The sequence below is a fragment of the Boeremia exigua genome (assembly GCF_020726555.1).
Source record: "Boeremia exigua strain MPI-SDFR-AT-0100 chromosome Unknown C7974scaffold_4, whole genome shotgun sequence".
NCBI lineage: Eukaryota > Fungi > Ascomycota > Dothideomycetes > Pleosporales > Didymellaceae > Boeremia > Boeremia exigua.
In genome coordinates, this window is record NW_025763521.1 from 498791 (window position 1) to 525362 (window position 26572).

General features: G+C 56.9%; 12 protein-coding genes across 12 annotated transcripts; 6 read left to right on the forward strand and 6 right to left on the reverse strand.

Annotated features, from left to right (window-relative positions):
- Positions 1–657: 657 nt before the first annotated feature.
- On the reverse strand, positions 658–2837 carry C7974DRAFT_143585 (cystathionine gamma-synthase-like protein). Its single transcript, XM_046135650.1, has 4 exons — positions 2665–2837; positions 2518–2612; positions 965–2471; positions 658–911 (listed from the first exon to the last, which is right to left on the reverse strand). Exons 1-4 carry the CDS (start codon positions 2734–2736, stop codon positions 792–794), a joined length of 1794 nt encoding a protein of 597 aa, XP_045998781.1. The 5' UTR covers positions 2737–2837; the 3' UTR covers positions 658–791.
- Positions 2698–4023, forward strand: C7974DRAFT_143574 (uncharacterized protein). The gene is made up of 2 exons (XM_046135648.1): positions 2698–3251; positions 3303–4023. Exons 1-2 carry the CDS (start codon positions 3000–3002, stop codon positions 3942–3944), a joined length of 894 nt encoding a protein of 297 aa, XP_045998782.1. The 5' UTR covers positions 2698–2999; the 3' UTR covers positions 3945–4023.
- Positions 4024–4102: 79 nt separating this feature from the next.
- C7974DRAFT_308102 (kinase-like domain-containing protein) lies at positions 4103–5597 on the reverse strand (the record flags this gene model as incomplete). The annotated part of the gene is made up of 4 exons (XM_046138156.1): positions 4103–4587; positions 4636–4806; positions 5002–5227; positions 5262–5597. 4 exons carry the CDS (start codon positions 5595–5597, stop codon positions 4103–4105), a joined length of 1218 nt encoding a protein of 405 aa, XP_045998783.1.
- A 668-nt stretch (positions 5598–6265) lies between these two features.
- C7974DRAFT_450483 (uncharacterized protein) lies at positions 6266–6690 on the forward strand (the record flags this gene model as incomplete). Its single annotated transcript, XM_046145743.1, has 2 exons — positions 6266–6393; positions 6447–6690. 2 exons carry the CDS (start codon positions 6266–6268, stop codon positions 6631–6633), a joined length of 315 nt encoding a protein of 104 aa, XP_045998784.1. The 3' UTR covers positions 6634–6690.
- A 991-nt stretch (positions 6691–7681) lies between these two features.
- C7974DRAFT_355189 (uncharacterized protein) lies at positions 7682–10057 on the reverse strand (the record flags this gene model as incomplete). Its single annotated transcript, XM_046139566.1, has 1 exon — positions 7682–10057. One exon carries the CDS (start codon positions 10055–10057, stop codon positions 7682–7684), a length of 2376 nt encoding a protein of 791 aa, XP_045998785.1.
- A 107-nt stretch (positions 10058–10164) lies between these two features.
- Positions 10165–11131, forward strand: C7974DRAFT_143631 (apolipo protein O-domain-containing protein). The gene is made up of 2 exons (XM_046135652.1): positions 10165–10346; positions 10420–11131. The coding sequence occupies exons 1-2, from the start codon at positions 10272–10274 to the stop codon at positions 11038–11040; spliced, it is 696 nt and encodes a 231-aa protein (XP_045998786.1). The 5' UTR covers positions 10165–10271; the 3' UTR covers positions 11041–11131.
- A 91-nt stretch (positions 11132–11222) lies between these two features.
- On the reverse strand, positions 11223–12200 carry C7974DRAFT_307047 (glycosyl hydrolase family 61-domain-containing protein; the record flags this gene model as incomplete). Its single annotated transcript, XM_046138111.1, has 4 exons — positions 11223–11403; positions 11514–11744; positions 11828–12082; positions 12127–12200. The coding sequence occupies 4 exons, from the start codon at positions 12198–12200 to the stop codon at positions 11223–11225; spliced, it is 741 nt and encodes a 246-aa protein (XP_045998787.1).
- Positions 12201–13625: 1425 nt separating this feature from the next.
- On the forward strand, positions 13626–17167 carry C7974DRAFT_389751 (PH domain-containing protein). The gene is made up of 4 exons (XM_046141400.1): positions 13626–14438; positions 14485–14972; positions 15019–15356; positions 15403–17167. The coding sequence occupies exons 1-4, from the start codon at positions 13985–13987 to the stop codon at positions 16892–16894; spliced, it is 2772 nt and encodes a 923-aa protein (XP_045998788.1). The 5' UTR covers positions 13626–13984; the 3' UTR covers positions 16895–17167.
- Positions 17168–17856: 689 nt separating this feature from the next.
- Positions 17857–19755, forward strand: C7974DRAFT_389752 (S-adenosyl-L-methionine-dependent methyltransferase). Its single transcript, XM_046141401.1, has 9 exons — positions 17857–17994; positions 18053–18090; positions 18137–18216; positions 18262–18284; positions 18332–18485; positions 18530–18552; positions 18598–18644; positions 18690–19262; positions 19308–19755. The coding sequence occupies exons 1-9, from the start codon at positions 17893–17895 to the stop codon at positions 19417–19419; spliced, it is 1152 nt and encodes a 383-aa protein (XP_045998789.1). The 5' UTR covers positions 17857–17892; the 3' UTR covers positions 19420–19755.
- A 670-nt stretch (positions 19756–20425) lies between these two features.
- On the forward strand, positions 20426–22840 carry C7974DRAFT_355206 (major facilitator superfamily domain-containing protein). The gene is made up of 3 exons (XM_046139567.1): positions 20426–20875; positions 20953–21729; positions 21780–22840. The coding sequence occupies exons 1-3, from the start codon at positions 20719–20721 to the stop codon at positions 22424–22426; spliced, it is 1581 nt and encodes a 526-aa protein (XP_045998790.1). The 5' UTR covers positions 20426–20718; the 3' UTR covers positions 22427–22840.
- C7974DRAFT_450511 (kinase-like domain-containing protein) lies at positions 22548–24301 on the reverse strand (the record flags this gene model as incomplete). Its single annotated transcript, XM_046145744.1, has 4 exons — positions 22548–23403; positions 23462–23644; positions 23837–24045; positions 24081–24301. 4 exons carry the CDS (start codon positions 24299–24301, stop codon positions 22823–22825), a joined length of 1194 nt encoding a protein of 397 aa, XP_045998791.1. The 3' UTR covers positions 22548–22822.
- A 474-nt stretch (positions 24302–24775) lies between these two features.
- C7974DRAFT_422574 (kinase-like domain-containing protein) lies at positions 24776–26471 on the reverse strand. Its single transcript, XM_046144339.1, has 3 exons — positions 26138–26471; positions 25505–26085; positions 24776–25455 (listed from the first exon to the last, which is right to left on the reverse strand). Exons 1-3 carry the CDS (start codon positions 26368–26370, stop codon positions 24974–24976), a joined length of 1296 nt encoding a protein of 431 aa, XP_045998792.1. The 5' UTR covers positions 26371–26471; the 3' UTR covers positions 24776–24973.
- Positions 26472–26572: the final 101 nt, after the last annotated feature.

Consider the following 26572-nt stretch of genomic DNA (forward strand, 5'->3'; position numbering starts at 1 on the left):
TTGAGAAATATCACGCCAACCTCAGAGCAGTAATTCTAACGACACACGTGCAGGTCATCCTGAAGTGCTGCTAAATCGAGCTACCATGGTGGTCTGATCTAATCTCTCATCCAATGTTCCAGTACCATATCACCCACACACGCCGCACGAACGTCAAACTTAGACAAACGCAATCCGTGGAGCCGACGTCCCCATCCCTACATCTTCACTACATCACAACTTCATCGTGCGCAAGCGGTTCGACAATCTACACAGCTCAACGTGATGATGCGCCTCGCATAGAATTGTCACAAGCCACAATATGAAAACCCGGCTGACGCCTCGGAACCTCTCATTTCCCCAAGGGGGCATCTTGGCACAGAGCCAATTAGGAATTGACAAACATGCTAATTTCAACTCCTGGCCTCACTTCAGCGATACGATCGCAGGTGGCAGGCGCGATCCGGCACAAGAATTGGAAAAATCCCCATTGGTCGTGGTGATACAGTCGTCACCATACGCATCAAAGAACCGACCAAGATGATTCATCAATAAACTTTATACTGCGGTCTTTGAAATGAACCTTGACAACTTCAAGTTGATTCGCATGACCGCAGTCCGACTTGTCAGAAGAATGGATGTATTCGCGGTCCAATATTTCCACCACAAATGGCCTCTTTATTGAACCCCTGGACTCTGAGCGGATGACGGCACCATCATTTCTGTCAGCTGTCCGTGTTGCTGACTGGTCACCATCCCGAGGCAATCAAACAAACATGCTCTTGCATTATTGATCATTTCTACGAGGGTCTTTACTGCGATGGCCTATCCACAGCGTCCAGCGCCCTCGTGAACGTGTCAATCAGCTTACTCGTTTCCTCCAGTCCAACACTAAACCGAATTAGATCGGCTTCGACGCCCCAGTTCGCAGCCTATTCAGTGTCAGCGTAGTCCACGTCAGTCCTGACTCAGTGCAATGACTTACCCATTCCAACTCGCCATAATGCGCCAGAATTACGTACGGACTGCTCAGCGTGAAGTTCGTGCCCAAACTGGGTCCCTTGACCGTATCCAGGTTATCGAAAAACGCAATGGCATCAGCTCTGGAATGAAACGTCGCTGACAGGAGTCCACCGTAACCGCCTTTAGGGTTCCGGCATTGCTCATAGTTGGACCGTGTAGGGCTTGTCTTGGGATAGTTGACCTGCTTGACCCGGGGGTCCGCACTCAACACTTCGCAAATAGCTTCCGCATTCGAATTGATGCGCTCGATCCTCGACACAAAGTCACGGCTGTTGCGCTCGAGGAAGATCGAGTCTTCGGCCCAGTGGTTGTCTTCGTAATCTTCTGACCACTGCTTCTTGAGGATTGCGTAGTTCTGCGCTTTCGGATTCAGCACAAGGCCACCGCCCATGACGTTGCTGTCGCCGCTGAACACCTTGGTAAGACTGCTGACCACGACATCTGCATATGGCAACACGTTGACGTTGATGAAGTTGCCGATAGACTCATCGACCACAACGCAGAAATCGTACTTGTCTGCGAGCTTGCGTATGCGCTGCAAGTCAGGGCTCCTGAGCAGCGGGTTGCCAGGGAACTCTGTGAACAGCGCCACGTATTTCTCGCCGCTTTCCAACCGCTTCTCCAGATCGTCCAACTCTTCGCTTGAGCCGTGGCCGTAGAACAGCGATCCTGGGCCGAACTTCTCTGTGATCTTGAGTGTGTCAATGTATGGGAAGCCAAACACAATGGATTTGTGCTCCCCCTTGGCGATACGCAAGTTCCTGTGCGTATTGAAGATGGAGCTCATGCCAGTCGGGTACAAGTAGACATCGTCTGCGGAGAAGTCGGCCACGCGGCGCGTGCGCTCGGAATCATCATCCAGAGCAAGCGCTTCAGAAAGTGCGACATCCGCGGTGAGGGAACCGGCGATGCGGCGGCGGACAGCAAGTTTAGCGTTCTTAGTCATGGAGAGATCGAGGTTGCGGCCGAATCGTTGCTCGACGAACTGCGTCAGTGTCTCAGCATCTTGCTGAGTCGCGGGAGCATCGAGGTCAACCGAGGCCTTCTTGTTCTGGTATCGCCGAGGTCCTTTGCACGGGCGAGCTGGTTGTTGGTTCAGACTTGCAGCGTCAACCAGAACACCGTTGTCGAACAAGTGGTGGCAATACTCTGCTCGTCTACTTGACACACCGTCACCCGAGTGCTGCCAAAACTGCTTTGCCACCTTAAACAGATCAAGCGGATAGAGTACAGCAGATATCCGCGGCGAGATGGCGTTCAATTCCTCGGCGCGTGCCTTCTCAGCCGCTGGCACTAGGTCGATGATCCTCACTTGCGAAGTGTCCTGGTCCGCCGCCGTCCGGATGATGAACTCTTGGGCTCTCTCTGCTGTGCAATGCGTTGGGAACAGCATTGCGCCTTCTCCTTCTCTTCCATACTTCTCTACAATGTCGGCTGCAAACCTCTGGATCTCTTTGTGGATGAAGAATCTTTGACTATCAGAAAAGAATCCCGATCGGCTTCGCCACCACTTACCTAGGATAACCAGTCTTCATCTTACTGACAACCCACTCTTCGCCTTCTTCGTAGCCAATGTTGGCTCTCCATGTCGGTAGTGAGACACTGACAGCCTGGCGTATTCAGCATGTGTTCAGTGGCAGAGGAATCAAATGTTTGACTCACGTGCTCCGTCATGGGGGGAAGAGACTCCCCCACCTCGACATCGTTCTCGTTCTCAATCATCATAGGCGCCATAACAATAAACAATTATACACAATCTAAAAGTATGGTACAGAGCACGGAAGGAACTGGCTCGTATGTGTATTTGTGGAGGCAAGACTGGTTCACCAGCTATGACACTGCGTCTCCAGAATTCCTGACTTGGTTAGGGTTCCGAAGTCGGCAGTTGCGACATCACCAAAATTTAAGCTTATCGATAAGGAAGGGTCCAGGGTCCAGAGGCGCCCGTCTCCACATTCAGCGTCACAACAAACACCTGTGACACCATAGGCTGTGAAATGGACAACTTGACGCCGTCTGATCTCTTCTCGCCCTCCAAAGCCAAGCAGCAGCGTGCGAGAGCTCAGGACTGGGCACATATCGATTCATGGCTGTCATACAAGTACGCCGGGCGAACGGTGCCCGCATTCGAGCGCAATGAGGAGACGCTGAAGGTACTGCGCGAGTTGTCAATGGCAAACGAGAGAGCAGATGAGGAGCGCATTATCATGGAACGCCTAGAACGCGAGGCCTTGAAGGAGCTAGACGAGGTATGAAGTCTGCACGACACCTGCACACCCCAACAGGCACTCACCAGGTAGGTCACCGCCAACCCCAGCGACGCTCACATCCTCTCCACTCTGCGCGCACACCTCACGCCCGAAGGCTCAACGGCCCTGACCGCCCTCACATCGACGACCCTCGCCCTCTCGACCCCAACACCAGACCCGCAGGCCCTCGCCCACGCCCTCGTCTCGCACACCACCACCACGCAGAACCTCACCAACCAGCTCACCCACATCCAAAACCTCCAGCAATACCTCTCCAAGCAGCACGACTCGCTGCGCGCCCAGCTCACCGAACTCCAGACCAACCCGGCCTTCTCCGCCCCGTCCTCGCTGCAACGCCAGACCATCGAACAAACCAGGCAGACTAAGCATCTCCGCTCCAAGATCCGCGAGGCCGAGTCGCAGCTCTCGTCTCTGCAGTCCAGTCACGCGCGCGCGATGACGCCAGCGTCGAAGAATATAGCGTCTGCGGAGGCGATAACAGAGATGTTGGAGCAACAGCGGGCGCTGGAGGAGCTGAGGGAAAGGGTGGAAGTGCTGGAAGATGAGGTCGAGGAGTTTGGGGGGCTGCCAGCGGATTTGGCAGCTGCGAGGAAGGAGGTGGGGCGGTTGGAGGTCAGGTGCGATGAAGTCAGGCGGCGAAGAGATGAATTATTTGAAGGGCTTGTGGGGTGATGACGCCTGAATGAGTGTCTAAAGTACAGAAGAAAAATCACAAGCTGCGCCCATTTGTCACGATGTATATCCCCTGGTTTATCTCTAAGCCTTCTGCAGAGCACATTGTGTTTTACGAAAACGCCTGAAGTCGCGCCTTCTACACTCTTAGCTCTCGCTCATTCCGAAAACCAAGCGTGTCCGAGCAAATCCTCCACCGTAGGCCTCTCCGCCGGATCGTACGCCAGAGCTTCCCTTATGATCTGACAGATGGTGGCAGCCTCATCATCTCCAATATCAGGATGCTTGCGTTTCGCAAAGCGTTCTTCCAGCGTCGAATACGGCTTGGAACTGCCATGGGGAGACAGGCACTCGCCGTCTGGACCGTACCACTTGCTCGCGCCCTTCCAGTCCCGCATAATGGATTCTGGCAGCGGCCTTATTATCTCGTGGAGCTGGACGAAGTGATCGTCGTCCGCTATGTCCTCGTCAGAGCCAGTGCCCATGAGTGCGAACAGCGGTTCAGAAGCGAGAACCTCGTACATCAAGCAGCCGAAAGACCAGGCATCGATCTTATTATTGAAGTCTCTCTTGAGTATTAGCTCGGGAGCACGGAGACCGATGGGTGTTGTTGCGGATGCTGGCGGGTCGGAGTCGAAGAACGCTATAAACCCGTCAGTCAATGAGTTTGGCCAAAAGGGATCTAACATACCAACTCCAAAGTCCGACAACTTGATGCAAAGATCTGCGCCAAGCTTGGCATATTCATGTAGCGTTTCTCTCAGATAAACGTTTAGAGGCGCCCATTTATCTGCTTTGCCATCAACTCTATTCACAGGTACTGCTGTCTTCGCTTCGTTTTGCTTGAGATCTTGCTCCTCCACTCCGTCGATATTCTCAATTGAGAAGAGCAGATTTCCGGGCTGTACGTCGCTGTGAACCAGACCGTTTTTGTGCATAAAGGACAATCCCCTTAGCGTGTGGACAATGATCTTCTTAGCCATGGTCAATGGGTAGCGCGGTGACATCCCCCGTTGTGGTTTGTTTCCAGGTAGCTTGCTCACTAGTGAAGCAACACTGGCAGCCATGAGCTCGAAGACAAGACATAGATGCATACCATTTGGCCCTTCATGCTGGAAACTGTCGAGAAGATTTAGGATGTGCTGAGAACCTGGGTCTTCTGGTGAGGTCGACAAGTGCTTCAAAATAGTAATCTCAGTACTCGCTGCAGAAGTTCTGGCGGAAATAATCTTCATGGCAGCATATTTGGGTCCGCTAGACTTTGAGTCAGATATGTATAGAGACTTCCTTCGAGAGATTAACATACCCCGTGCTAACGACCAACCACACGGTAGAGAATGAGCCTTCCCCAAGCTTGCGGATCGCCCTGTATCGACCATCATGGAACGTGTCACCGATGTTGACAGGGTGATAACCTTGTGGACGATACAGTTCGACCCACTCGTGGTCTCCGTATGTATCCTCGAATCGCCAGGCATCGGGGCTAGATGGGTCTGACGGAGGAGTTCCGGGCGATGAAGGAGTTCTGGGAGGCAAGGGAGTTCTTGATGGCGAAAGAGTTCCAGGCGGTGAAGGAGTTCTTGACGGCGAAGGAATTCCAGGCGGTGACGGAGTTCTCGACAGCGAAGGAGTTCTTTCGGGCAGCGAACTCATCGTGGGAAGCCCAGCTTGAGTGACCGAACAAGCGGGATATGGGCACACGGGTGCTGATAAAGAGACCTTGGGGAGGTTTCGAGTGAAAAGAACAAGGTGCGTTTGTTTGTTGGAGCTAAAAAGGTCGATGCGGCCCGTGCTGCCCGTGAAGGCAGCAACGACGTGAGGTGAAGTGCTCTTACAGCGAAGGCACAAACAATTTGCCGTTTTCGGAAGTTGGTCAAACGAATCACGGGTAAGTTTGCCCAACGTTTGTGGTTGCATTGATATGTACAGTTCGCTTCCCGGCGAAGTGCTTGTGCAATGGGATTCGCACTGCACCTCTGGAAGATTGCAAGACTGAAGACGTCAGTTCACCACAGACTGCTCCGAAGAAGAGCCTATATTTGACGAGAATAGGTGCCTTCAATCATGGTCTGGCGGCAGCTATGTGAGACAATGCAAATGAGAGGAAGTACCTTCACCTAGGCCACCAGCGGCTCGTTTCCAGAATCTCTCTCACCTCAATAGCTAGGCAGCTGTGGACCCTTTGAGAGAGGCGCGCAAATGCAATGAAGCTCTATATATACTTAATCTTGAGTCTGGCAGTAAGGTCTTCCTACCTCGACAATCCCCAAGTCAACCTTGCTCTGATTTTACACACACTTCTTACCTTCGGCCTCGTCTCGATGGATTTCGAGGTCTACTTTGTACCTGACGAGTGGTATTCCAAGGACGAGGTCGAGCGCGATCGCATCAGATCTCTCGTTCGAAACAGCTCGCAAAGGCCCAAAAATGCTATATACGCCAACGTCGTGTAAGCTTGCGCTTCCGTACCCGAGCGTTTGAGCGACCTAACCATTATTCTAGAAGCGGCTGGCATATCAGTACTGCAGACCGAAGGACTCACGTCACTGTTGACTACTGTATTGTCAAAGAAGAAGAGTTCGAGCGCAAGCATGTCGTAGACCCGAGATATTGGACGGGTAGGAGGAGGGCAGGGAAGGGAAAGTCAGCCTGGAAGTCGACTAAGAAGTCAACTCCGCCTTCTGGCTGAAGATGAACTGTGGCATCACAACATCCCCGTGTCGTCACAACGTCTCTGTGTCATCACGACAGTTAGGGTCTCGTATGCCTTTACGATGAATGAGTGAGTGGAAGAATTCGCCTCGTGCAGCTTTCCTCGGTTTACTAATCGATCATATATACAGAACTAAGACTGATTTGGAGTTTAAACATTATCGCTCAAAACTACGGGTGGGGCTTGCCTTTGAAATACCGATGGGTTCACCAGCGAGATCCCTTTTGAAGTAACGAGTGTCCTTTCTGGACGTTACGGATTAGATAGGCCAGCGAGATTCGGTAGAGCTTGAGGTTATACACCCAGGAAAGACCACCAAGACGGAAAAGTTTGAATCCGGATTTTGCAGCGAGGCCTCCAGCAGTGTGCCTAATTCCAAAATACATCCACGAACGACCGGAGTCGAGTTTGAACACAATGCTTGCTAGCCTGAAGTGAGTGATGTGAGCGAGATGATTGATGCAAGCCATTCAAAGGCAGTACTTACACCGATAGCGTCCTGGAAGTGTTATGATTATTAGGACGTACGGATCCCCGTGACTGACGGGCAAGTAGCTCTGCAACGGATCGGTATCCATGCCATCGCCCCACTGGACGTCAGACCAGATACACATATCTACCAAGAGGTTTTCTGTTCAAGGCATTCCCCAGACCATGCTATTGCCAACACCAAGCATCTCGCTAGACACATGATTGACTCTGTAGGTTTCCTTTTCTTTCTGCTCTCCGTTTCCAGTCATTCTCTTGTCCAACTTTTCGCGACAGCTAATTACTCTTCACCTCCGTCTGTACTACTTTCAACGCTGCCATGCATGACTTCTGAAGGTTGGGTGTGCTGAGTATTGCGATAAGCAGGACCATCCGCGGTCTTAGACGAGCCCAGATATTGCGTTGTAAATACGATCATTCCAAAGCAATAGCAGCTCACCGGATTCCTCCAGAGAACCGCTCCATTACAGATCTACCTCTACGACGCCGCTCTAGTCTATACACAAAGATATACACATCCCCACTCGCAACCCCATCACCTTACACTCTCCCTAATCCCCCACTTCCCGACCTCCCTCATGGCCGCCTGATCCCCCAGCGCCAACCGCTCATCCCCCAACACGCCCGCCAGACACTGCCAGCCATCGCGGCCGCCGCCCCAGCGCAGCAACTCGTTCTTATACAACTCGCCGTTGCGACGATCCAGACTGCCCCCCGGACCGTCCTTCTGGAACACGTCTGTCCAGATCTTCGCCGCGATGGCGCGGTCAAACAGGTACGAGTAGTACGTGGCGCCGTAGCCGAACAGATGGCCGAAGAAGCCCTGCCACGCGGTGCCCGCGGGCTCGGGGACGGCGGCGTGGGCGTTGTAGATGTCGTGGTAGACGGCGGTGGAATTGAAAGCGGGCTGGGCGGGCAGCGCGGAGTGGTAGGCTTGGTCGAGCATGCAGAGTAGAATCTGCGACTCGAGTTCGGTGTACTGGTTGCGGTTGTCGATGGCGAGGCGGTGCTCGAGCGCGGCCATCGGGAGCGGCGCGTCCGTGTCCCAGTGGCGCGCGTACAGGCCGAGCACGGAGGGGCAGAAGGCGAAGTGCTCCATCAGCACCGAGGGGAGCTCGGCGATGTCGGTGGCGCAGCGGGTGCCGGAGACGTTTTGGAGCGCGGTGCGGCCGAGGATCGAGTGCAGGGCGTGGCCCATTTCGTGGAAGAGGGTGCGCACGTCGTGGATGTTGAGACATGCGGGTCGTCCGGCGGTGATGGGCTTGTGGAAGTCGCAGATCAGTGCGATAGTGGGCAGCTGGAAGTAGCTGTCGCGCTCTGCGTTGTAGGCGACAGACATGCCGTCCGTGGCTGCTTCGATGGGCGAGGCAAAGCGGTGCCCCATGTGCGACATCTCGGCAATCTCAGAGTTGAGGATTTCGCGGCTGCAGCGGAGTGTGAAGTGCGCTGGGTTTGGTGTTTTGCCGGGCCGCGAGAAGAGATCGCAGTACAAGACGGCGATGTGACCTTCTGTGTCTGAGATGACGTCCAGCCGGCGCACACCGTCGTCCCACACCTCACCGGGCTGCGTCTCTCGTGGAACGAAGCGGACGCCGTAAACACGGTCAAACAGGCGCGAGATGCCCTGCAGAACGGTGCCAACAGAAAAGTACGAGGAGAGCGTGTCGGGCGTGCGCTGGCGGTATGCCCCCTCCATGTTCGCAAGCATCTTCTGAGTGTAGTAGAATTTGTCCCAGGCGTTGATGCGGTCGGGGAAGTTGTCCTGGTGTGCGTCGCTCTGCTTCAGCGCGACCAGCTCGTCGAGGTCGGCCATGACGGCGGGCCGGTTGTCCTGATACAGAGCGTCCAGGAACTGGTTGACCGCCTCGGGTGTCTTGGCCATCTTGTTCTCCAGCGTCATGTGTGCGAAGCTCTCGTATCCAGACACGTTTGCCAGCTCGGCGCGCAGCTTCAGCATCTTCTCCAGGCGCGCGATGCTGGAGCTGCTGGCGGTGCGCACGGCCGAGTAGACATCTCGCCGCACATCGGGATCCTCGACGAAGCGCAGGGCCATCTGCGACTCGTGGTGCATGGTCGATATGGTCGTCTCGCCCCAGCGCGTCAGCTGCCGCGCCAGGTTCGGATCCAGGCCCTTGACGCGCTGCGACTTGAACTTCAGCTTCAGCGTCTCGGGTGCCATACCCTCGACGAACTGCGACCCAACCTCGGCGATCTCGCCGCTCATATCGACTAGGCGCTGTCGCGTGGCGCCGTCCAGACCAATGCCAAAGCGCGCAAAGTCCTCCATCAGAATGCGCGCGACTATGCGCTCCTCCTCGGACCAGCTCGCGTAGACGTCGGGCATCTCCGAGGCGGTCTTCAGCTGGTCGTACAGCACGGGGGTGGTGTTGAGCTGGTTCATGTACTGGAAGACGGTCTGGTAGGCCTTGACGGCCATGATCTGGAAGCGGCGGTCTGGGTGGGTGCCGCGCACGAAGTCGGCCAGGTCGATGACGCGGCACAGCAGGTCGCTCAGCTTGTCGAGCTCGCGCACCAGCAGGCGGTAGTCGGCGGGCGACGCGGCGTCGGCGACCTTCTGCACGACGGCATTGCAGCGCTGGATGGTGATGGTGACGAAGTCGAGGAAGCCGTCCGGGTGCGTCAGGTACTTGTTGCCGATGATGCCGGCGGGCGCCTGGCGCGCGGACGGGCGGCGGAAGGCCTCCCAGAAGCCGGCATTGTCGAAGACCTTGCGCAGGGCGTCGTCGTCGGCCTTGCTGCTGGCGGACAGCCCGGCGAGGGCGGGTCGTGTGTCGCGGGCGGTGTCACGGGCGCGGTCACGGGCGGCGACGGTGCTGTTGAAGCGGCGCGGGCGCGAGGCGGCGTGGAGGCATCGGGGCGCTGAGCGAGGGCGTGCCAGCCGCTGCAGCATGGTGAGGTGCAGAGCAGCGGAGGAGGCGGCGGCGTGCCAACAAAGCCCGCACGGGCCGACGACGACAAGCTCTCCGCCAAACCGTACAGCGACGACACCAGCCCCATCACACGCCCACCTCCGCCCAACATGGCCTTCAGACCGCTGCTCCGGCAGGTGAGTGCGCGCTCAATCCCCCCGGCCGCCCATTGACGAGATCCAGCGCGCCGTCCCCATGGCTGCCGCCCTCGCCGCGGCCGCAGTCTTCACGCCGCGAACCCTCCACGCTGAAGAGCAGCCATCTGCCATTGTACGCTGAGCCGCCCGCAGCACGCCCCCCGCGCCCGCTGCAGTCCTCCCCCGCCGCCCGCTAACCGCCGCAGGACCGCAAGCCCATCTACGACGACCTCCCCATCGACACCACCGCGCCCACCGCACCCGCCCTGACACAGCCCGCCCAGGCCCTGACCCCCGAAGCCGCCTACCGCCCGACGCCCACCGACCGCCTGGCCCAGCAAATCGGCGGCGCGCGCCTGGCCCTGTACCGCCAAGCCGTGCGCGGCGAGGCCGCCGTCGACCGCGCGCTGACCGAGACCCTGCGCCTGGAGCACTCGTTCACGAGCACTGTGCGGTCGCTCGCCCCGCCGCGCGAGTCGGGCGAGCGCATCTTCCCGGGCGCCCTGTACGTGCTGGTCGCCGCCATGGCCGGCAGCATCGTCACCCGCAACCGCAACGTGCTGCTGCGCGCGAGCGTGCCGGCCGCTGTGGGCATTACCGCTGCGTATGCCGTGCTGCCTATTACTATGAGCAATGTGGGCGGCCTTGTGTGGTCGTATGAGGAGAAGTATCCGGCGCTGGCCGAGGCCCATTTGCGCACCAAGGCGAACATCACGCACTTTATCGAGACGGGCAAGGCACATGCTGGGATGACGGTGGGCCGTGTGCAGGAGAAGGTGCACGATGTGCGTGACAGCATGGAGGGCTGGGTCAAGAAGGGCAGGTGAGCGTTAGTGTGAAAAGTTGGTGAGCATCTGTACATCAGTATGGCGGTAGACGGCGAGTGCAATGAGATTCGTTCTTTCATCAGTCTCCACTATTCAGTACTCCACTATACACCCAGATCAATCTTCACTTCTCAGCAGTCCAGTACTTCAGCCTCAGCACTCCAGTGCTCCAGCCTCAACACTCAGCACTTCAACACCGCCGGCCCGGGAATCTTGTACGCCCCATTGCCCGTCGGCTGTCCCTGGTTGTTGTAAATGCTAACCAAAATCCCCGGATCCGTCGCTTTATACGCGCCAGGAAACGACACCGTAGTAGCAGCCACCGTCGAACTGGTCCCCGACACCGAGATCTGCGCGCAGCCCCTGCCATGCATTAGCAGTATCCTCGCCACACCCTCACACGACGTCCACAAGACGTCCAACACCCTCACACGACGCCCAACACGCCGCACAATAACCACACAGCAACTCACATGTAGAACTGCGCCGCGCCCAGCGTCCCCGCCGAGTGCAGCGCGATAATCTCCGCGCGCAGCAGATACTCGCCCGCCGCGAGGCACCGCGGCACCGTGAAATCCACCCACCCGCCGTTCGCAATCATGCGGTCCACGCCCCATTTCCCGGCGCTGTCGAGCCCGTCCTCGAACACCTTGATCCACTTCAGGCCCGCGGGCGACGCGCTGGCGGCGCTGGGGACGGCGGCCCTGGGGGGTGTTAGCTAGACGCCTGAGATGCGTGTGCGGGTGTGTATGTAAGTGGCAGTCATAGGGATAGCACAGCTACGCACATGTAAAACATCGTCGGCCCCTTATGACTCGCCGCAATCGGATGATCCACATCCCCCGGATACTGCGCGCCGCCCACCACATGGCCCCACAGCACGCCCACCTTATCGCCGCCCTTGACGGGAATCACCTTGCTCGACACCGGCTGCTTGAAGTTGGCGTTGCACGCGAGCTCGGCCGCGTTGACGTTCTCCAGCGGGTAGTTGGACAGCGCCGTGCGGATGCCTACTGCTTCGCCGTTGTCGGCGCCGTTGACGCTGGGGGGTTAGCTGGGGAGAGGGGGGGACGGGGAGGGGGGTACCGGACGCGTTGGGCGATGGTGTGGGCGGTGGAGAGGAGGGGGAGGAGCGTGGTGAGGGCGAGGGAGAGCTTCATGGTGGCTGGCTTCGTCTATACGGTGGCTGTCTTCGCTGTACGGCGGCTGTCTTCGTCTGTACGGGTGGGGGGCTGAAGGGCTGATGCTTGATGCACATCCTGTACGGTCTTTATATCACTCGCATTGCCTACGAACGATGGTCTGCCTTAGTGGTGAGCGAGCATCTAACTCCTACGGTGAGGTGTCCTGGGCGCACTGTATTCCTGGCGAATCGTGGCTGCTCCACGGCGTCTCGCATGCACTCCGTCGTCCACATAGATTACCGCGCAACACGTGCAGTCGGCTAACGAATGCTCGCAAACACGCAGGTATTGCGGTCTTATAATATGCTTGGTGTTCTTGTTTCAGGACGGGCGGTGGACGAATGCCATGGTGCCGCTTGCCGGCTGCTGGCAGTTGGCTTTATCCGGGTATAGTGTTGACGGACGCAATAAGGGTGCGGTCTCGTTGCCGGCACGCGGTCCCGGAGCGCTCAATATAATGTGTTACGAATTGCTAGAGTTGGAGTATGTACGGTCAGCAGACGTGCTACCTGGTTCTTGCTCTTTCAGGCCACTCTTCAATCTCCGAGATGAATATAGCATGGTTGAGCTTAGACTTGATTTGTATTCCATCAAATCTGCAAGTCATCCAGTCCCGTTTTGAACCGTTCATGCATGTCGAATAATATTGTGAAGCGCAACAGCCTCGTCTACATACATGTAAGTGCGAATGTATCACCTCCCTCTACCAACGTTGAACGTGATACTTGCGGTCATCCTGCGCATTTGGCACGACTTGGTCATATTGGTAGGCTTGTGGTACGCTACGTCGTCACAACACGGTAGCTCAAAAATCCAGCGCCGCCTGGTGCCGTGGTGGGGTTCGACCATGTCAACAAGTTTTGCTGCCAGAAATCCAACTGTTGAACTGACCGCACGAAGAGCTTTCAAGCGCGGACGAAGATCACAATACGAGGCCGAGCAGTCGTCAGGAGGTAGCGCACGTCGATCTCACAAACAGGCATTGGGCTGCGCTTCGGCAAGGCACGAATGTAACGATCGGCGGCAGGAAGAGAGCTTGCTGTGTTCGGGAAGACCGGCTGATCGTCACTCCACATCAAGCGGCTCCACGTGTTTGACGAGCAAATATCGCAGAGGACCACTGCAAACTGTCCAGAGCCTCAGGCTGCAAAGCCACAGCTGACAAGGCACCTGCAGCGCAAGGCCTGCAAATGCCAACGAGCAGCATTGATGCTGGAAGACGCCATAGGCTAGGCGGAAGCAGCCGTCGCTGGCAGTAGTGAATGCATGATGACGATTCGCTCGGTGCGTTCGGCTGTGGTCACGATAGTTGCCAAGGTAGCTCAAGGAAAGTACGACTGGTTGCATGACGTAGGCTGTTGGGTTGCAAAGCCGCAGGCCGCGAGAAAACCAGACAGCGTCGCTGTGTGTGGACTCGCACCTGTTCTTTCGATATTTCGAAACATCAACGAAGCCCAAGCGCATCTGCACGAACCGACTGATCTACAGCACCATCTCCATTGGGCGTCCGTGAACGGCTGCGCCTCTAAATCCTCAAGGTTCATTTCCGAGGTAGCGCGTGCCCCGCGTCATCGACAGCCACAGTGCGCAAGCTACCACCACAGGCACCACCTCGCATATACCCAGGCCCCGGACCCCTTTTTGATTCCCTGCCGAGACCAAAGACCAGCTGCGCGATCAATCTATCACATCTTCTTTCAACATTTTTTAAATTCAATCACCAATCACATTCCCAGACTGCCAGGATCACCCAGGGACAGATGGCGGGCGTTCCCAGCATAGACGACCCCTCGCACCTTTCGAGGGGTTATGGCGACAGCTCGCATCTGCAGGTCGGCGTGAACGACTTTGCGACAACACCAGAGCGCCGCGGCAGGTTCGAGGAGGAGTTTGACGCGCGCACCAGGGGCTCCTCGGTCCTCGATGGCGATCTGCCACAGCGCTCCGCGTCCAGGGCCTCGTCGACACTGAGAGAAGCGACCCTGAATCAAGGGTCCACGCCCTCGCGCAGTGGCACTCTCAAGAAGAAGGGTTCGGTGAAGAGGGCTGCCAGCCTGAAGCGAAGCGGGAGCAGGAAGAGCATGCACGCTGGCAGCATCCGCGGTGTTACCATTGATGACCAGGAGCATGGCTACGACCGCGAAGACAGCGTCTTCTACACGCCTGTTCCTACCAAGGGCTCCCCAACTGAGATCTTGGCCGATCGGTTCCAGAGTAGGTGACGAGGACAAGCAGGCTGACATTGACTAACACTAGACAGCATGGCGCAAGTTTCTCAAAGATCTGATTGCCTACTTCCGAGAAGTCTCATCTTCGTACGAGCACCGCGCCAAGTCGTTGCTCAAAGTGTCCAATGTAATCAACAACACCAACGCGCCCGCCTCACTGCTCAGCGACGGGGGTCTTAACGAAGCGACCCGCTTCCTCCGCGATTTCCACAAGCAGGCCATTGTTGACGCCAACAAGGCCAGGGACATCGAGGCAGATGTGATCAACCAGCTCAGTGGGCTTCGCGCAGATCTTGCGCAGAAGATCAAGGAGATCAAGTCTTTGTCTGGCGACTTCAAGAACAATGTCGAGAAGGAGAAGGAGAACACGAGGAAATGCGTGACGGCTCTCGAGGAGGCTCTTGCAGTAGTCGACTCCGATCCGTCTGCGATCGCCGGCAAGGGAGACCCATACGTTGTGCGCCTGGGCGTGGAGCGTCAGGTTGAGCGCCAGATTGATGAGGAGAACTACCTCCACCGAGTGAGTCGAGTTAAGCGCACACGGAAGCGCATGCTGACTAGGACAGGCCTACCTGAACCTCGAGAACTCGGGGCGTGAGCTCGAGTCCATTGTTGTCGGCGAGATTCAAAAAGCTTATAACGCCCTGGCCAGCATCCTCAAGCGCGACGCCGATGAGATGTACGCGACCGTGGACAAGCTTCGCAGCGGTCCGATTGCCATGCCCAGAGACCAGGAATGGGGCCGGTTCGTCCGAACTGATTCCCACTTTGTAAACCCAGATCTGCCGCTGCGCAGATTGGAAGATATCGAATACCCCGGAAAACACCACCCAGCTACCACCGAAGTCAGAGCCGGCATGCTCGAGAGAAAGAGCAAATACCTGAAGAGCTATACCCCTGGATGGTATTCCAATCTCCGCCCCCTATTTGCGCATTGCTAACATCACTAGGTACGTTCTGTCGCCAACGCATATCCATGAGTTCAAGTCCGCCGATCGAATCTACACTCAGCCGCCTGTTATGTCCTTGTACCTGCCAGATCAAAAGCTCGGCTCGCGCTCTCAACCTGGTAGCTCATCTCATAAATTCGTGATTAAGGGTCGCCAGGCCGGATCCATGCACCGCGGACACACCTGGGTATTCCGCGCCGAGACATACGAAACAATGAACGCCTGGTACGACGACATCCAGACTCTGACCGAGAAGAGTGGCGAAGAACGCAACGCCTTCGTACGTCGACACGCCAGCGTCAGGAGTGCCAGCGCAGGCAGTGCGAGGTCGGCCAGCTCCGACGGTGGCCTAGAGGAAGACGAGGCCGATGCCGTACCGTATTCTGCAAATCAGTCAATGGTCAGCCAGCCGAGGGAGCAACCACCGACTAGACCTTCTCCAGGTGGGCGATTTCCTTCGGATCTTGCGGTCAACCGTCACTTAAATGAACCTCTCTCACCATCTAGTGGCAGCTCGGACTTCGCACATGACATAACCACGGCTTCGGGAGGGCCTCTTCAGCACAACGTGTACCCAATGTACCCTGCCAACTCACACTCTCCGCAACCGGATGCGAACCCTCAGCAGTATCAGGAACCCTCGTACATCAACACACAACCTATTCGTCAACCGCAGTACGAAGATAGTATATACGCCGACCCGTACACTTCCAACTATAACAAATCATCCAACCAGCAACAACCGCCACGCGATCTCTCCTACGTCAACCCTTACGCAGGCCAGGCTGCAGAAGGACCTCCAAGCGAACATCACGGCAGCGACTACAGGGGCTGGATGGCTCCGGCTGCCGGCGGTGTAGCTGCAGGCGCGCTCGCAGGTGAGGCATACCGTCGTCACCAGGCTAAGGAGGAAGATCCAGCGTTGCAGTCGCTAGGCACAGAACAGCAGCACCAACCTCAAGTTGATGAGCGGGGCGTGCCCATCGACGATCTTACGGGTGGCACGCAAGCCCATCCTGTCGACGACTTTACAGGCGGCACGCAAGCCCAGCCTGTCGATGACTTTACGGGCGGCACGCAAGCACAGGTGCACCCGGCCACCATCATCGCCCGTCAGGGTGAGCGTGGCTTGGATAGTGGTGTTCCTACGCCTACTGCAAACAACAACGCCCCGCCTTTTTTAGGTGAGGCTGAGGCAGCTCCCGCCGCTACCTCGGGCCAGACTGTGAACGGCGGGGTGGTACCCGTGGAGCTTATCGAGACGGCCGATAACCAAGCCTTTCCCTTTCCTACGTCCGGTCGCACCGTAAACGGCGGCCCCGTGCCCGTTGAGTTGATCGAAACGGCCGACAAGCAGGCGTTCCCCAGTGTGCACAGGACCAACACAGACATTAGTGTGTCTGACTTGCACGTGCCTGGGGAATTCCCGAAAGGGCCTGGGACGCCAGGAACCGCGAACGGGACGTTCTTGAGTTACACGGACCGTTTTTGAGGGTGCTCGTCTTGGTTTATGATAGGTTATGTGTGATGTATGCGATGTCAATGAGCAGCAAGGCGCGAGGGGAAGTTTCAGGTTAACTGGGTTTGGGGGGAATGGTACATGCGGGCTATGTGGTGCTGACGACCTTCTGCGATGCGTTTTCGTTGCTTTTCGTGCTGTCTCCAGTTTTTTGATACCCGCGCACTAGGCGCGACAACAACCATGCCGTACATAATACTCGTTTAATCAGCTTTTTAATCAGCTTGACATCAGCTTGGCTGCAAGGTGGCGCTTCCTCATGCTGGAATTGGGCGTTGGTGGAGTGTGCCGGCCAGTGATGTGTAGACGGAAGGCCTCAAATTCGGCCAGCCACTGACACGCCGACCCCTTCGTTCGGGATGCAGGCATGCAGGACAAGACATTCCCATGACCAAGACCGCGGCAACGGGACTGTGACTAGCCAGCATTGCTCTTCCGTGCAGGCCGTGGCACTTTGGGAGATTCCAGGGCCAGGGCGGCGGCGGACAGGACGATGCTTCACGCTCGCAGCTGGGCGCGGTGCAACGCCTCGCAACGCCTCGCCGCGTAGGTCGGCTCGGCAGATCGCCGCGGCGCAGAGCTGTCAACGACGGCAGGGTGAGCTAATGGCCAGCGCTGCACGCCATAGGACCGCCCATGGCTGGCGGCGGCGGGACGTGTCAGACAAACGGCACCCGAGGCGTCGGCCATGTCGCATCCACTTCATCGGGTGGGCGGGCGCCACCGGTGCTGCTTGTCGCACGTCGAGCACGACGGCCCAGCTGATTCGACGCGGCGGGCCACGACAGCGTCTGGAGGTGCGCTGCTGGCACCAGGCGGTGAGGGCGGGAGGCACTGCGGGGTGTCAGGCCCACACCAGGCCGCTTCTAGCGTCGCGTCCCGAGCAGGAGGAGGCGATTCCCGTTCAGCTGGGAATCGCCTCCTACTCGATTCCTCGCACGCAAACCGCTGCGACGGCCCCGGGCAACGACATGATGGCTCCCATGCAGCGCCCGCGCCCGCTGTCGGCCGCGACCGTCCTCACAGCCGTCACAGACGCAACCGACGCGACCGACCAGTCCATCGAGGCCGATGTACGTGGTTCGCTCCCCCGCTGCCCCACGACTCGACAGCTAACCGAGTCTCTGACAGCCCGACGGCCGCTCCCTCAACTCGGCAGACTTCGAAGCGTACGCCGCCCGCCGCCGTGCTGCTGTCCGCGCTCACCACCACCAGGGAAACCCAGAGCCTCACGCCGTCGGTGCAGGACGTGCTGCACGAGTACGGCCGCACATATCAGAAGTGGAAGGCCGGAGGTATGTCGCAACCGCCGCTCCACGCCCGTCTCTAACAGCCGCCAGCATACCCGTTCCCCAACGACGAGGTAGGCGCTGCCTTGTCCGTGCCATCGACGCCAATTGACGCTGCCAGCTTGAATACGACCGCCTGAAATGGCAGCACATCCTCTTCAAGGTCCTGCTCAACGACCGCAACTGGTTCGCCCCGCTCACCGGCCTGCCACAGAAACGCCCCCGCGCGATTCTGGACATTGGCTGTGGCACCGGCTCCTGGTGCCGCCAGATAGGTTTGTGCTACCAGGCACCCTTGTTACTGCGCTGACATGACCAGCCCTGGAATTTCCCCGGAGTCGCGTGCGTTCTCCGATTCGCTCCTAGATGCCTGCTGACATGACCAAGGTTGAGGGCATTGACCTAACACCGCCGCCCAAGCGCATGATCAAAGAGTATGGTTTGTAGCTCTCGACACGTGCAAAACTGACTTTGGCTAGTTCGCCCGAGAATTTGTTCTTCAACATCGACGACATCAGAGACAAGATCTGGTGGGGTCTTGCCAACGGCCACACGTACGACTACATCCACACGCGCATGATGCTGGGCATCTTCCACGACTTCCGCGAGATTATCCAAAAGTGCTTCAACAACCTCGAGCCCGGCGGCTGGATGGAGTCTCAGGAACTCGACAACAAGGTTTGCTGCGACGACGGCACTATGCCGGCCGACTGGCCCCTCCTGGAGTGGTCCAAGGATCAGAACCAAGCCGCGCAGGACATCCTGGGCACACCGCTTCGCATCGCTAACAAACTGAAAATGTGGTACGAACAAGCCGGCTTCGTCGACGTCAGGGAGGAGGTCTTCTACATACCGATCAACGAGTGGGCCAAAGACCCCAGGCTGAAGCTGCTCGGAAAGTTCATGATGCACAACATGCAGGCAGGCTTGTATGGATGGTCGGTCAACTACTTCAACCGAGCTTGGGGCTGGACAGAGCCTGAAGTCCGCGTCAAACTCGCTCGCGTGCACAACTCGCTGTTTGACAAGAACGTACACGCCTACTACAAGGTGTAAGTTGGCTGTTCTTGAGACGGTCTTCTCGCTAACAAACCCAGCTTCGTTGTCTACGGCAGGAAGCCCCGTGTAGGAGAACCACCCTCACGGGTCCCGAAGCCCGACCACTGGCCGACGGCAGACAACAGCTACAACGACGACGACGATCTTTAGCACGCGTTTAATTCTGGAGGACGCACTTGTGGTTTCCAGCGACTTTCGTACCACCGGCGTTCAGGTCATTTCTCCTTTGAGATACCCTATATCATGCGTTACAGGCTTGCGTTAGATGTTCTATTGTCTCGAAAGCTTTGGGCGGCCTTGCGTTCTCGACACTTTTGCTGCTTGGCAGCACGACAAAGAAAGAGGTGGACTGGGAAGGGGGCTTATATTTAACAGTACAACTTGCACAAGATCTACCGCACAAGAATCCATTTCGGTCAGATGTTTGTTTACACTTTCGCTTACTCTCTGCTAGCGTACGATTGCTGACTCGCGCGCCAGCCCTACAGCTGTATAACTTGTTTGTCACGTGATGAGAAACAAGCATCTCCGCGGCTTACACTGGATATTTCCATTGGCTGTGCGTGTCCGCTTAGACTTGATAAGAGCGCTGCAGCTACACTACATCGCTCCGTGAATAGATACGCAACGCATCGCCACCACGATACGACAGTCATAGTTTTGCTAAGCTGCTAAGCAACGAGGCGTAAGCTTGACCACACGCCATGTCTTGACGGAAACATCTCCAACTGCCAGCCGCCGCCGTCACAATCGCCCGAGACTGCCCATTCATTCACTAACCCAAACTCACAACCCTCCATCTCCCAACTCCACCCCCCGTCTCAGCCCTACCCAGACGCACCCAACCCTTCCCTCCTAGCGCCCGCGCCCCCAAAATCCATACACAACGCGACCGATAAGGCCCACAAAACCTTCCGCACTGGCGTCTGCGAGATAAGCCCGTCTGCCACGCCCCTGCCCAATCCGCTGCCGCTCATTAACTACCTATCTCGCTGCCCTGCTATCGGCGCGCTGCTGCTGCGACGCACTCACGACTGTGGCTGGCTCAAGCATTGGTTCCCGCTGCTTGGCCTGCTTGTCTGGGCCCTGTGTGCGTCGGTGGCGCGGCGGGCGCTGGGGAGCGCGCGGGAGATCGGTGGGTGTTGGGTGTATCGGGTCGCGGTGGGGAGGGGGATAGGGCTAGGGTGCGATTTTATGGGGACGGGGGGTGGCCTCGGAGATGCGGGTTCTGGGGGCGGCGGAGATGCTGGATTGTTTGTTGGGAGGGTAAGTATTTAACTGCTGGCGCGCTGGTTCGGGGAGGGTGTGTGTGCTGGGTGCAGTTGTTGCAGTGAATTGAACTGAACTGAACTGAATTGAATTCACTCTACTGCCTTGGTGCCGTTTCAATCACCCACTGGACTCGGACACCTTGGATACTCTCGGATTTCGAACACTCGGACGACCAATATGGATACCTTCTGCCTCCTCTGGCGTGCGCCGCACGTCAACCCGATCACCCAGAAAGCTCGCTCAATCCCTTTCCTCAACCCAGTGTCCACGACCTACGGCCGCACATTCTTCTTCTCATGGTTCGGCTTCATGATCGCCTTCTGGTCCTGGTACGGTACGTCACACATACTCCCTGTCTGCCCTACACGATCCTCCTCCCACCCATGCCCCAAACACCACTGACCGCTCCAGCCTTCCCACCCCTCCTGGCCGACGTCATCGCAGCCGACATCCACATGACCCACAACCAAGTCGCAAACAGCAACATCATCGCGCTGACCGCGACCCTGCTCGTCCGCCTCATCGCCGGCCCATCCTGCGACCGCTTCGGCCCGCGCCTCACCTTCGCCGGGTGTCTGCTCGCCGGCGCGGTCCCCACGTTCCTCGCCGGCACCGTGCAGAACGCGTCCGGCCTGTACGCGCTGCGCTTCTTCATCGGCGTGCTGGGCGGCAGCTTCGTGCCGTGCCAGGTCTGGACCACGGGCTTCTTCGACACGAATGTCGTCGGCCTTGCGAACGCGCTGGCAGGCGGCCTGGGTAATCTCGGTGGCGGCATTACCTACTTCGTCATGCCGGCGGTGTACAAGGCGCTTGTCGACGACGGGCTGCCGGGCCACAAGGCGTGGCGCGTGGCGTTTGTGGTGCCGGGCGTGCTGATTGTGTTCGTGGCCGCGTGTCTGCTGGTGTTGTGCGAGGACACGCCGACGGGGGCGTGGGCAAAGCGGCATGCAGCCGCGGAGGAGAGTCTGAGGCGCCACGATGTCGTTCCGGGTGTGAAGACGGGCACGCGCGAGGGCGACGTGGTGGATATCAGGGGCGAGCTGCAGGACGTGCCCAAGCCGAGTCCCATGTCGTCGCGCCTGGGCAGCACGGCGGATATCGAGAAGAGTTCTGCTGCGGGCCCCGCCGGCGACGAGAAGAAACACGGCTGGAAAGACAACGAGGCGCAGCAGACTGACGCGCAGATGTGTAAGAGCCCCCCCCCCCTTACACCCTTACACTCACTGACCCCTCCACAGACACAACCGCCAGCACCGAAATCATCCAAAAGCCCTCCCTCACCAGCGTCCTCCGCATCATGTTCTCCCTCCAAACGCTCGTCCCAGCCGCCTGCTACTTCTGCACCTTCGGCGCCGAACTAAGCATAAACTCCGTGCTGGGGAACTACTACCTGCACGCCTTCCCTTCCATGACCCTGCAAGCCTCGGGCAACTGGGCCGCCATGTTCGGCCTCCTAAACGGCGTCGCCCGGCCCCTGGGCGGCTACATCTCCGACCTGGCCTACCGCCGCACGCACTCCGTGTGGGCCAAGAAAGCCGTGCTGCACACGTACGGCGTGCTGACGGGCGCCTTCCTCATTGTGATTGGCGCGCTGGACCCCCGCGACGTGAGCACGATGATGGGACTCGTGGGCGCGCTGGCCGTGGTGCTGGAGGGCGGCAATGGCGCCGATTTCGGGCTCGTGCCGCATGTGCATCCGCATGCGAACGGCGTGGTGTCGGGGTTTACGGGCGCGATGGGGAATCTGGGCGGGATTGTGTTTGCGATTATTTTTCGCTACAATGGGAAGGATTACGGGCGGGTGTTTTGGATCATCGGGGTCGTGGTTGTGGCGGTCAATTTGGCAGTTAGTTGGATCCGGCCGGTTGCGAAGAAGGCGGCTTGAGGGTGGTGGTTGGTTGTTTGTAGCGGTTTTGCGTGGCGTTTGGGTTGGGCTGTGATATCATGGAATGGGTGTCTGGGTGTTGTCATGAATTTACGAGATTGACGTCCCCCATCACTGGTACTTCGTGCTCTCCGTTTTCCATTTCTTGTCTTGTAGCCTTCCGTGATTTGTGGAGGCAGCGATGTGACGAAATGAGGATGAGCGCAGCGAATTTTAATCAGGTTGCGTTTGATTATTCTTGTTCACAAACTGGGTAGACATCTCCTTTAGAGCTCATGTTGCCCATCCTTTCTCTACCGATCTTCTTCTACGCCCAACGTCCGAACGCCAGGCTAAGTACACTAAGCTCGTGCTCCATAGAATACCTCTCCGTGGCAAGTACACACGTTCGCTTGCTCACTCCAAGAACCACGGGTGCTTAAGCAGCTGCTCCGCGGTAGCACGCTCGGCAGGATCGTACATAAGAACCTCCCGAATAAGCTGACAGATGACAGCCGCCTCCTCATCATCTATATCAGGATGCTTTTTCTTTGCAAACCTCGTCTCAAGCGAATCGTAGATGTACGGCAGCCCGTTGTCAACCCCGTCATCTAGGCCCACGCGCTCGGCTGCAGCTTCTTCTCCGCCGCTGTCTTCGACAGCGGCCTCGTCGGGCTGCAAAAGGTTGTGCTCTGCGTCGTACCACACGCTTGAGCGTGGCCATGCGCGCATCATGGCTTCCGGTAGAGGGCGAATGATGTCGTTCAGCTGCAGCAGGTGTTCGTCGTCCGCGCCGTCCACGTCTTCCTGGTCGAAGCCAAACATCATTACCGTGAAGAGCTTGCTGCCTGTGAGAAACTCGTACACCAGGCACCCGAAGCTCCACATGTCGATGCCGGTGCCGATGCCGCTGCTGAAGGGCTGGTTGAGGATGAGTTCTGGCGCGCGGAGTGCAATGGGTGTGATGGCTTTTGCAGGCGGATTTCCGGTGAAGAAGGCTGGGATTATGGTGAGCTGCGTTTCTTGGAAGTATTGAGTCGCGGTGTGCGGACTTACCTGCACCGAAGTCGGAAAGCTTCACACAGATATCCTGGCCGAGCTGCACGTGCTGATGCAGTGACTGCTTCAGATACAGATTCTTCGGTGCCCAAAGGTCGTTCTTTCCATCGATCCTCTGGACAGGGACAGCTGTCTTAGCTTCGTCCTGTTTGAGCTCTTGCGGATCAAGCGATTCGATGTCTTTGCTCGAGAAGAGTATGTTCCTAGGCTGAAAGTCTCCATGGACGATTCCATTCTGATGCAGAAACGCTAGTCCGCCCAGCATGTGAAGCAACATCGTCTTTGCTACTGACTTGGGGTATCGTTGCGGCTTCATAAACATCCGAGGCTTGTTCTCGGGTAGCTCTTCGACAAGTGAAGCAGCTGTTGCACCCATGACTTCGAACACCAGACACTGATGGATGCCATTAGGACCTTGGTGCGTGAAACGATCGAGAAGCCTAGTAACGTGTCTTGAGTTAGGATAATCATCTGCTGCAGCAAGCAGGTGGTCCAATACTGTGAGCTCAGTGCTCGTGATGGTCGATTTTGCAGTTGTGATCTTAAGAGCGACGTATGTTGGTGGGCTATAGAGATTGTTACTGGAATGCTTGCAGGTGGTCGCTCGTGTACATACCCTTCACAGATGACTAGCCATATCGTAGAGGAACATCCTGCTCCAAGCTTACGGATCACTTTATACTTACCCTCACAAAAGGTGTCTCCCAGGCTGACAGGATGGAGACCACCCGGGCGGTACTCTTCGACCCACTCACATGGTGCACCGGTTTCTTCGAATCGCCAATCTTCGGAGCACTCCGGAATCTCCGGCCCGGGAGTCGTTGGAGGAGATGCCATATTTGCGTTGACACAAGGAGTGTGTAGCTTCAAAGAGTTGGGCGAGATAAGTTGGGGGCACGCGTCGCCAAAAGCAAGGTGGTAGCTGATGTAGTATTTATACTGCGGGTTAAACTATGATCGTTTGTAGTGCGATCAAAAAGGTTAGGTGCGCCCGTTCCCTGATTCGCAGCGAAGTGAAGGGCGGCCTTCAGCCTGTATACGCCCTGTAAGTGGGGCTGCGTGATCAACGGTCAGGCAACGCGGTTTGCATGGCAGATCGAATTTCAGTTTTGCAGGTTGAGAAGACTTGTTCCCTGTACTGCTGATAGATCTACCATTACGCTATGTGCCTTCGCTCTCGAGGTCTAGCTTCTCAGCATCTTCCGGAATTGTGTCTCATCAGACCATCAGGATGCATGACAACCAGTTCGGTGGTCAGCAGTCACAGCCATCGATCAGTACAAATTGAGTGAAGAGGATTGAATTTGTTTAAGGGTTTCCATCTGAGTGGAGAGGTTATGTTACAGTCATCAGAGTGAAGAGATTGTGCTACAATAATACAGCGAGATGCCACTTGGGCATCTGAGCACTCCCGATACCAGATCGAGTTACTCCAACACGAAACGCCTCGCTAGATGCAGGATCAAACCCGTGATTCTAAGTTGGCCAGGTCTTGATGAGTATGCGGGTTCACTCCGAGAACCAAGGGTGCTTGAGCAGCTCCTCTGCTGAAGGTCGCTCATCCGGATCATACACCAAGATCTTCCGAATAAGCTGACAGATGACAGCTGCCTCCTCATCGCCAATATCAGGGTGCCTCCGCTCAGCGAAGCGAACCTCGAGAACTTTATTCGGGGTACGAGTAGGCTTCCCGATATACTTGTGGTCAGCATCGTAATGCTCACTGGCGCGCGGCCAATCTTTCATGATGTCCTCAGGCAGACGCTGGATAGTGTCATTGAGCAAACACAGATGTTTATCGTCCTCAGACGGGACTTTCATGCCCCACGATATCAAGAAAAACAACGTTTCGTTGGCGAGAAACTCGTAGATGAGACATCCAAAAGACCAAATGTCGATGCTGTTGGTGAAGGGCCGCTCAAGGATCAGCTCGGGTGCGCGAAGACCGATACACACAGCAGGCTCGGGTGGGGGGTCAGATTCGAAAAATGCTAGGGGATATTGTTAGTGCTGAGTGTGTAGAGACGTCATAGTACTGACATCCTTCAAAGTCTGAAAGCTTGACGCGGAGGTCCGCATTACGTGGTACGCGTTCGTGCAGAGACTGTCCGTGGTAGAGCGTTTTGGGTGCCCACAGATCAACCTTGCCATCTATTCTCTCCAGGGGTATGTGTGTGTTCAAGGCACTTGGTTCTGTACCGGATACGTCTTGCTTCAGTTCCTCTTCATCCAAGCCCTCAATACTCTCAAGCTCAAACAAGAGATTTTCGGGCTGGAAGTCAGCTTGCACCACGCCGTGTCGGTGCATGAAGGCCAGAGCATGCAGACTGTGAAGCAGCAGCTTCTTGACCATCCAGACCGGGAGCCGTCGATCGTTTTTCCCTCGATTCTCGACCATGTCCCGCTTCATGGTATCAGCTGACGCGCCCATAACCTCTGAGACATAGCATTGGTGAGTTCCGTTTGGACCCGAGTGAATAAAACTTTCCAACTGCTTCCTAATATACTGCAGACCAGGATCCTCACGTCCAGCGGTTAAGAGATGCTGCATGACAGTAGTCTTCGTAACATCGAGAGGAGCATCGGCCCTTAACACTTTCAAGACGACATACTTTGGGTATCTAGAGTACCAGTTAATAAGGCTACATTAGAAATGATTGGAAAATAGGCTACCCTGAGCTGACTGCTAACCACACGGTCGAAGAACTTCCGTCGCCCAGTTTACGAATGACCCTGTACTTGCCGTCCAGAAAAGTGTCACCCAAGTCCACGGGATGGAGCATTCCGGGGAAGTACAATTCTTCCCACTCGGTGGGTTCGAATGTCGCTACAAATCGTGCATCGCGACGATTGGCTAAGGGATTAGGTGGTGGTGAAGCTGAGTGAGTAGGTGATGGAGAAGCCATGGTAGCAGTGGCAGTTGGTCTTGAGCTGCAGAATGGAAGGAGCAATAGTGGGCGAGTGCGAGCTATGAAGGTCTGACGCAGGAAATTTGCGGGCAGTAGCCTAGGAAGGGTAGAAGGGCGCGCCAGGTAGGCCATGGTAGCTTGGTAGGTTCGAGCACTCTTGAGAGGCGACGGATCTCCTGTACGGAGTGCTAGAAAGCTA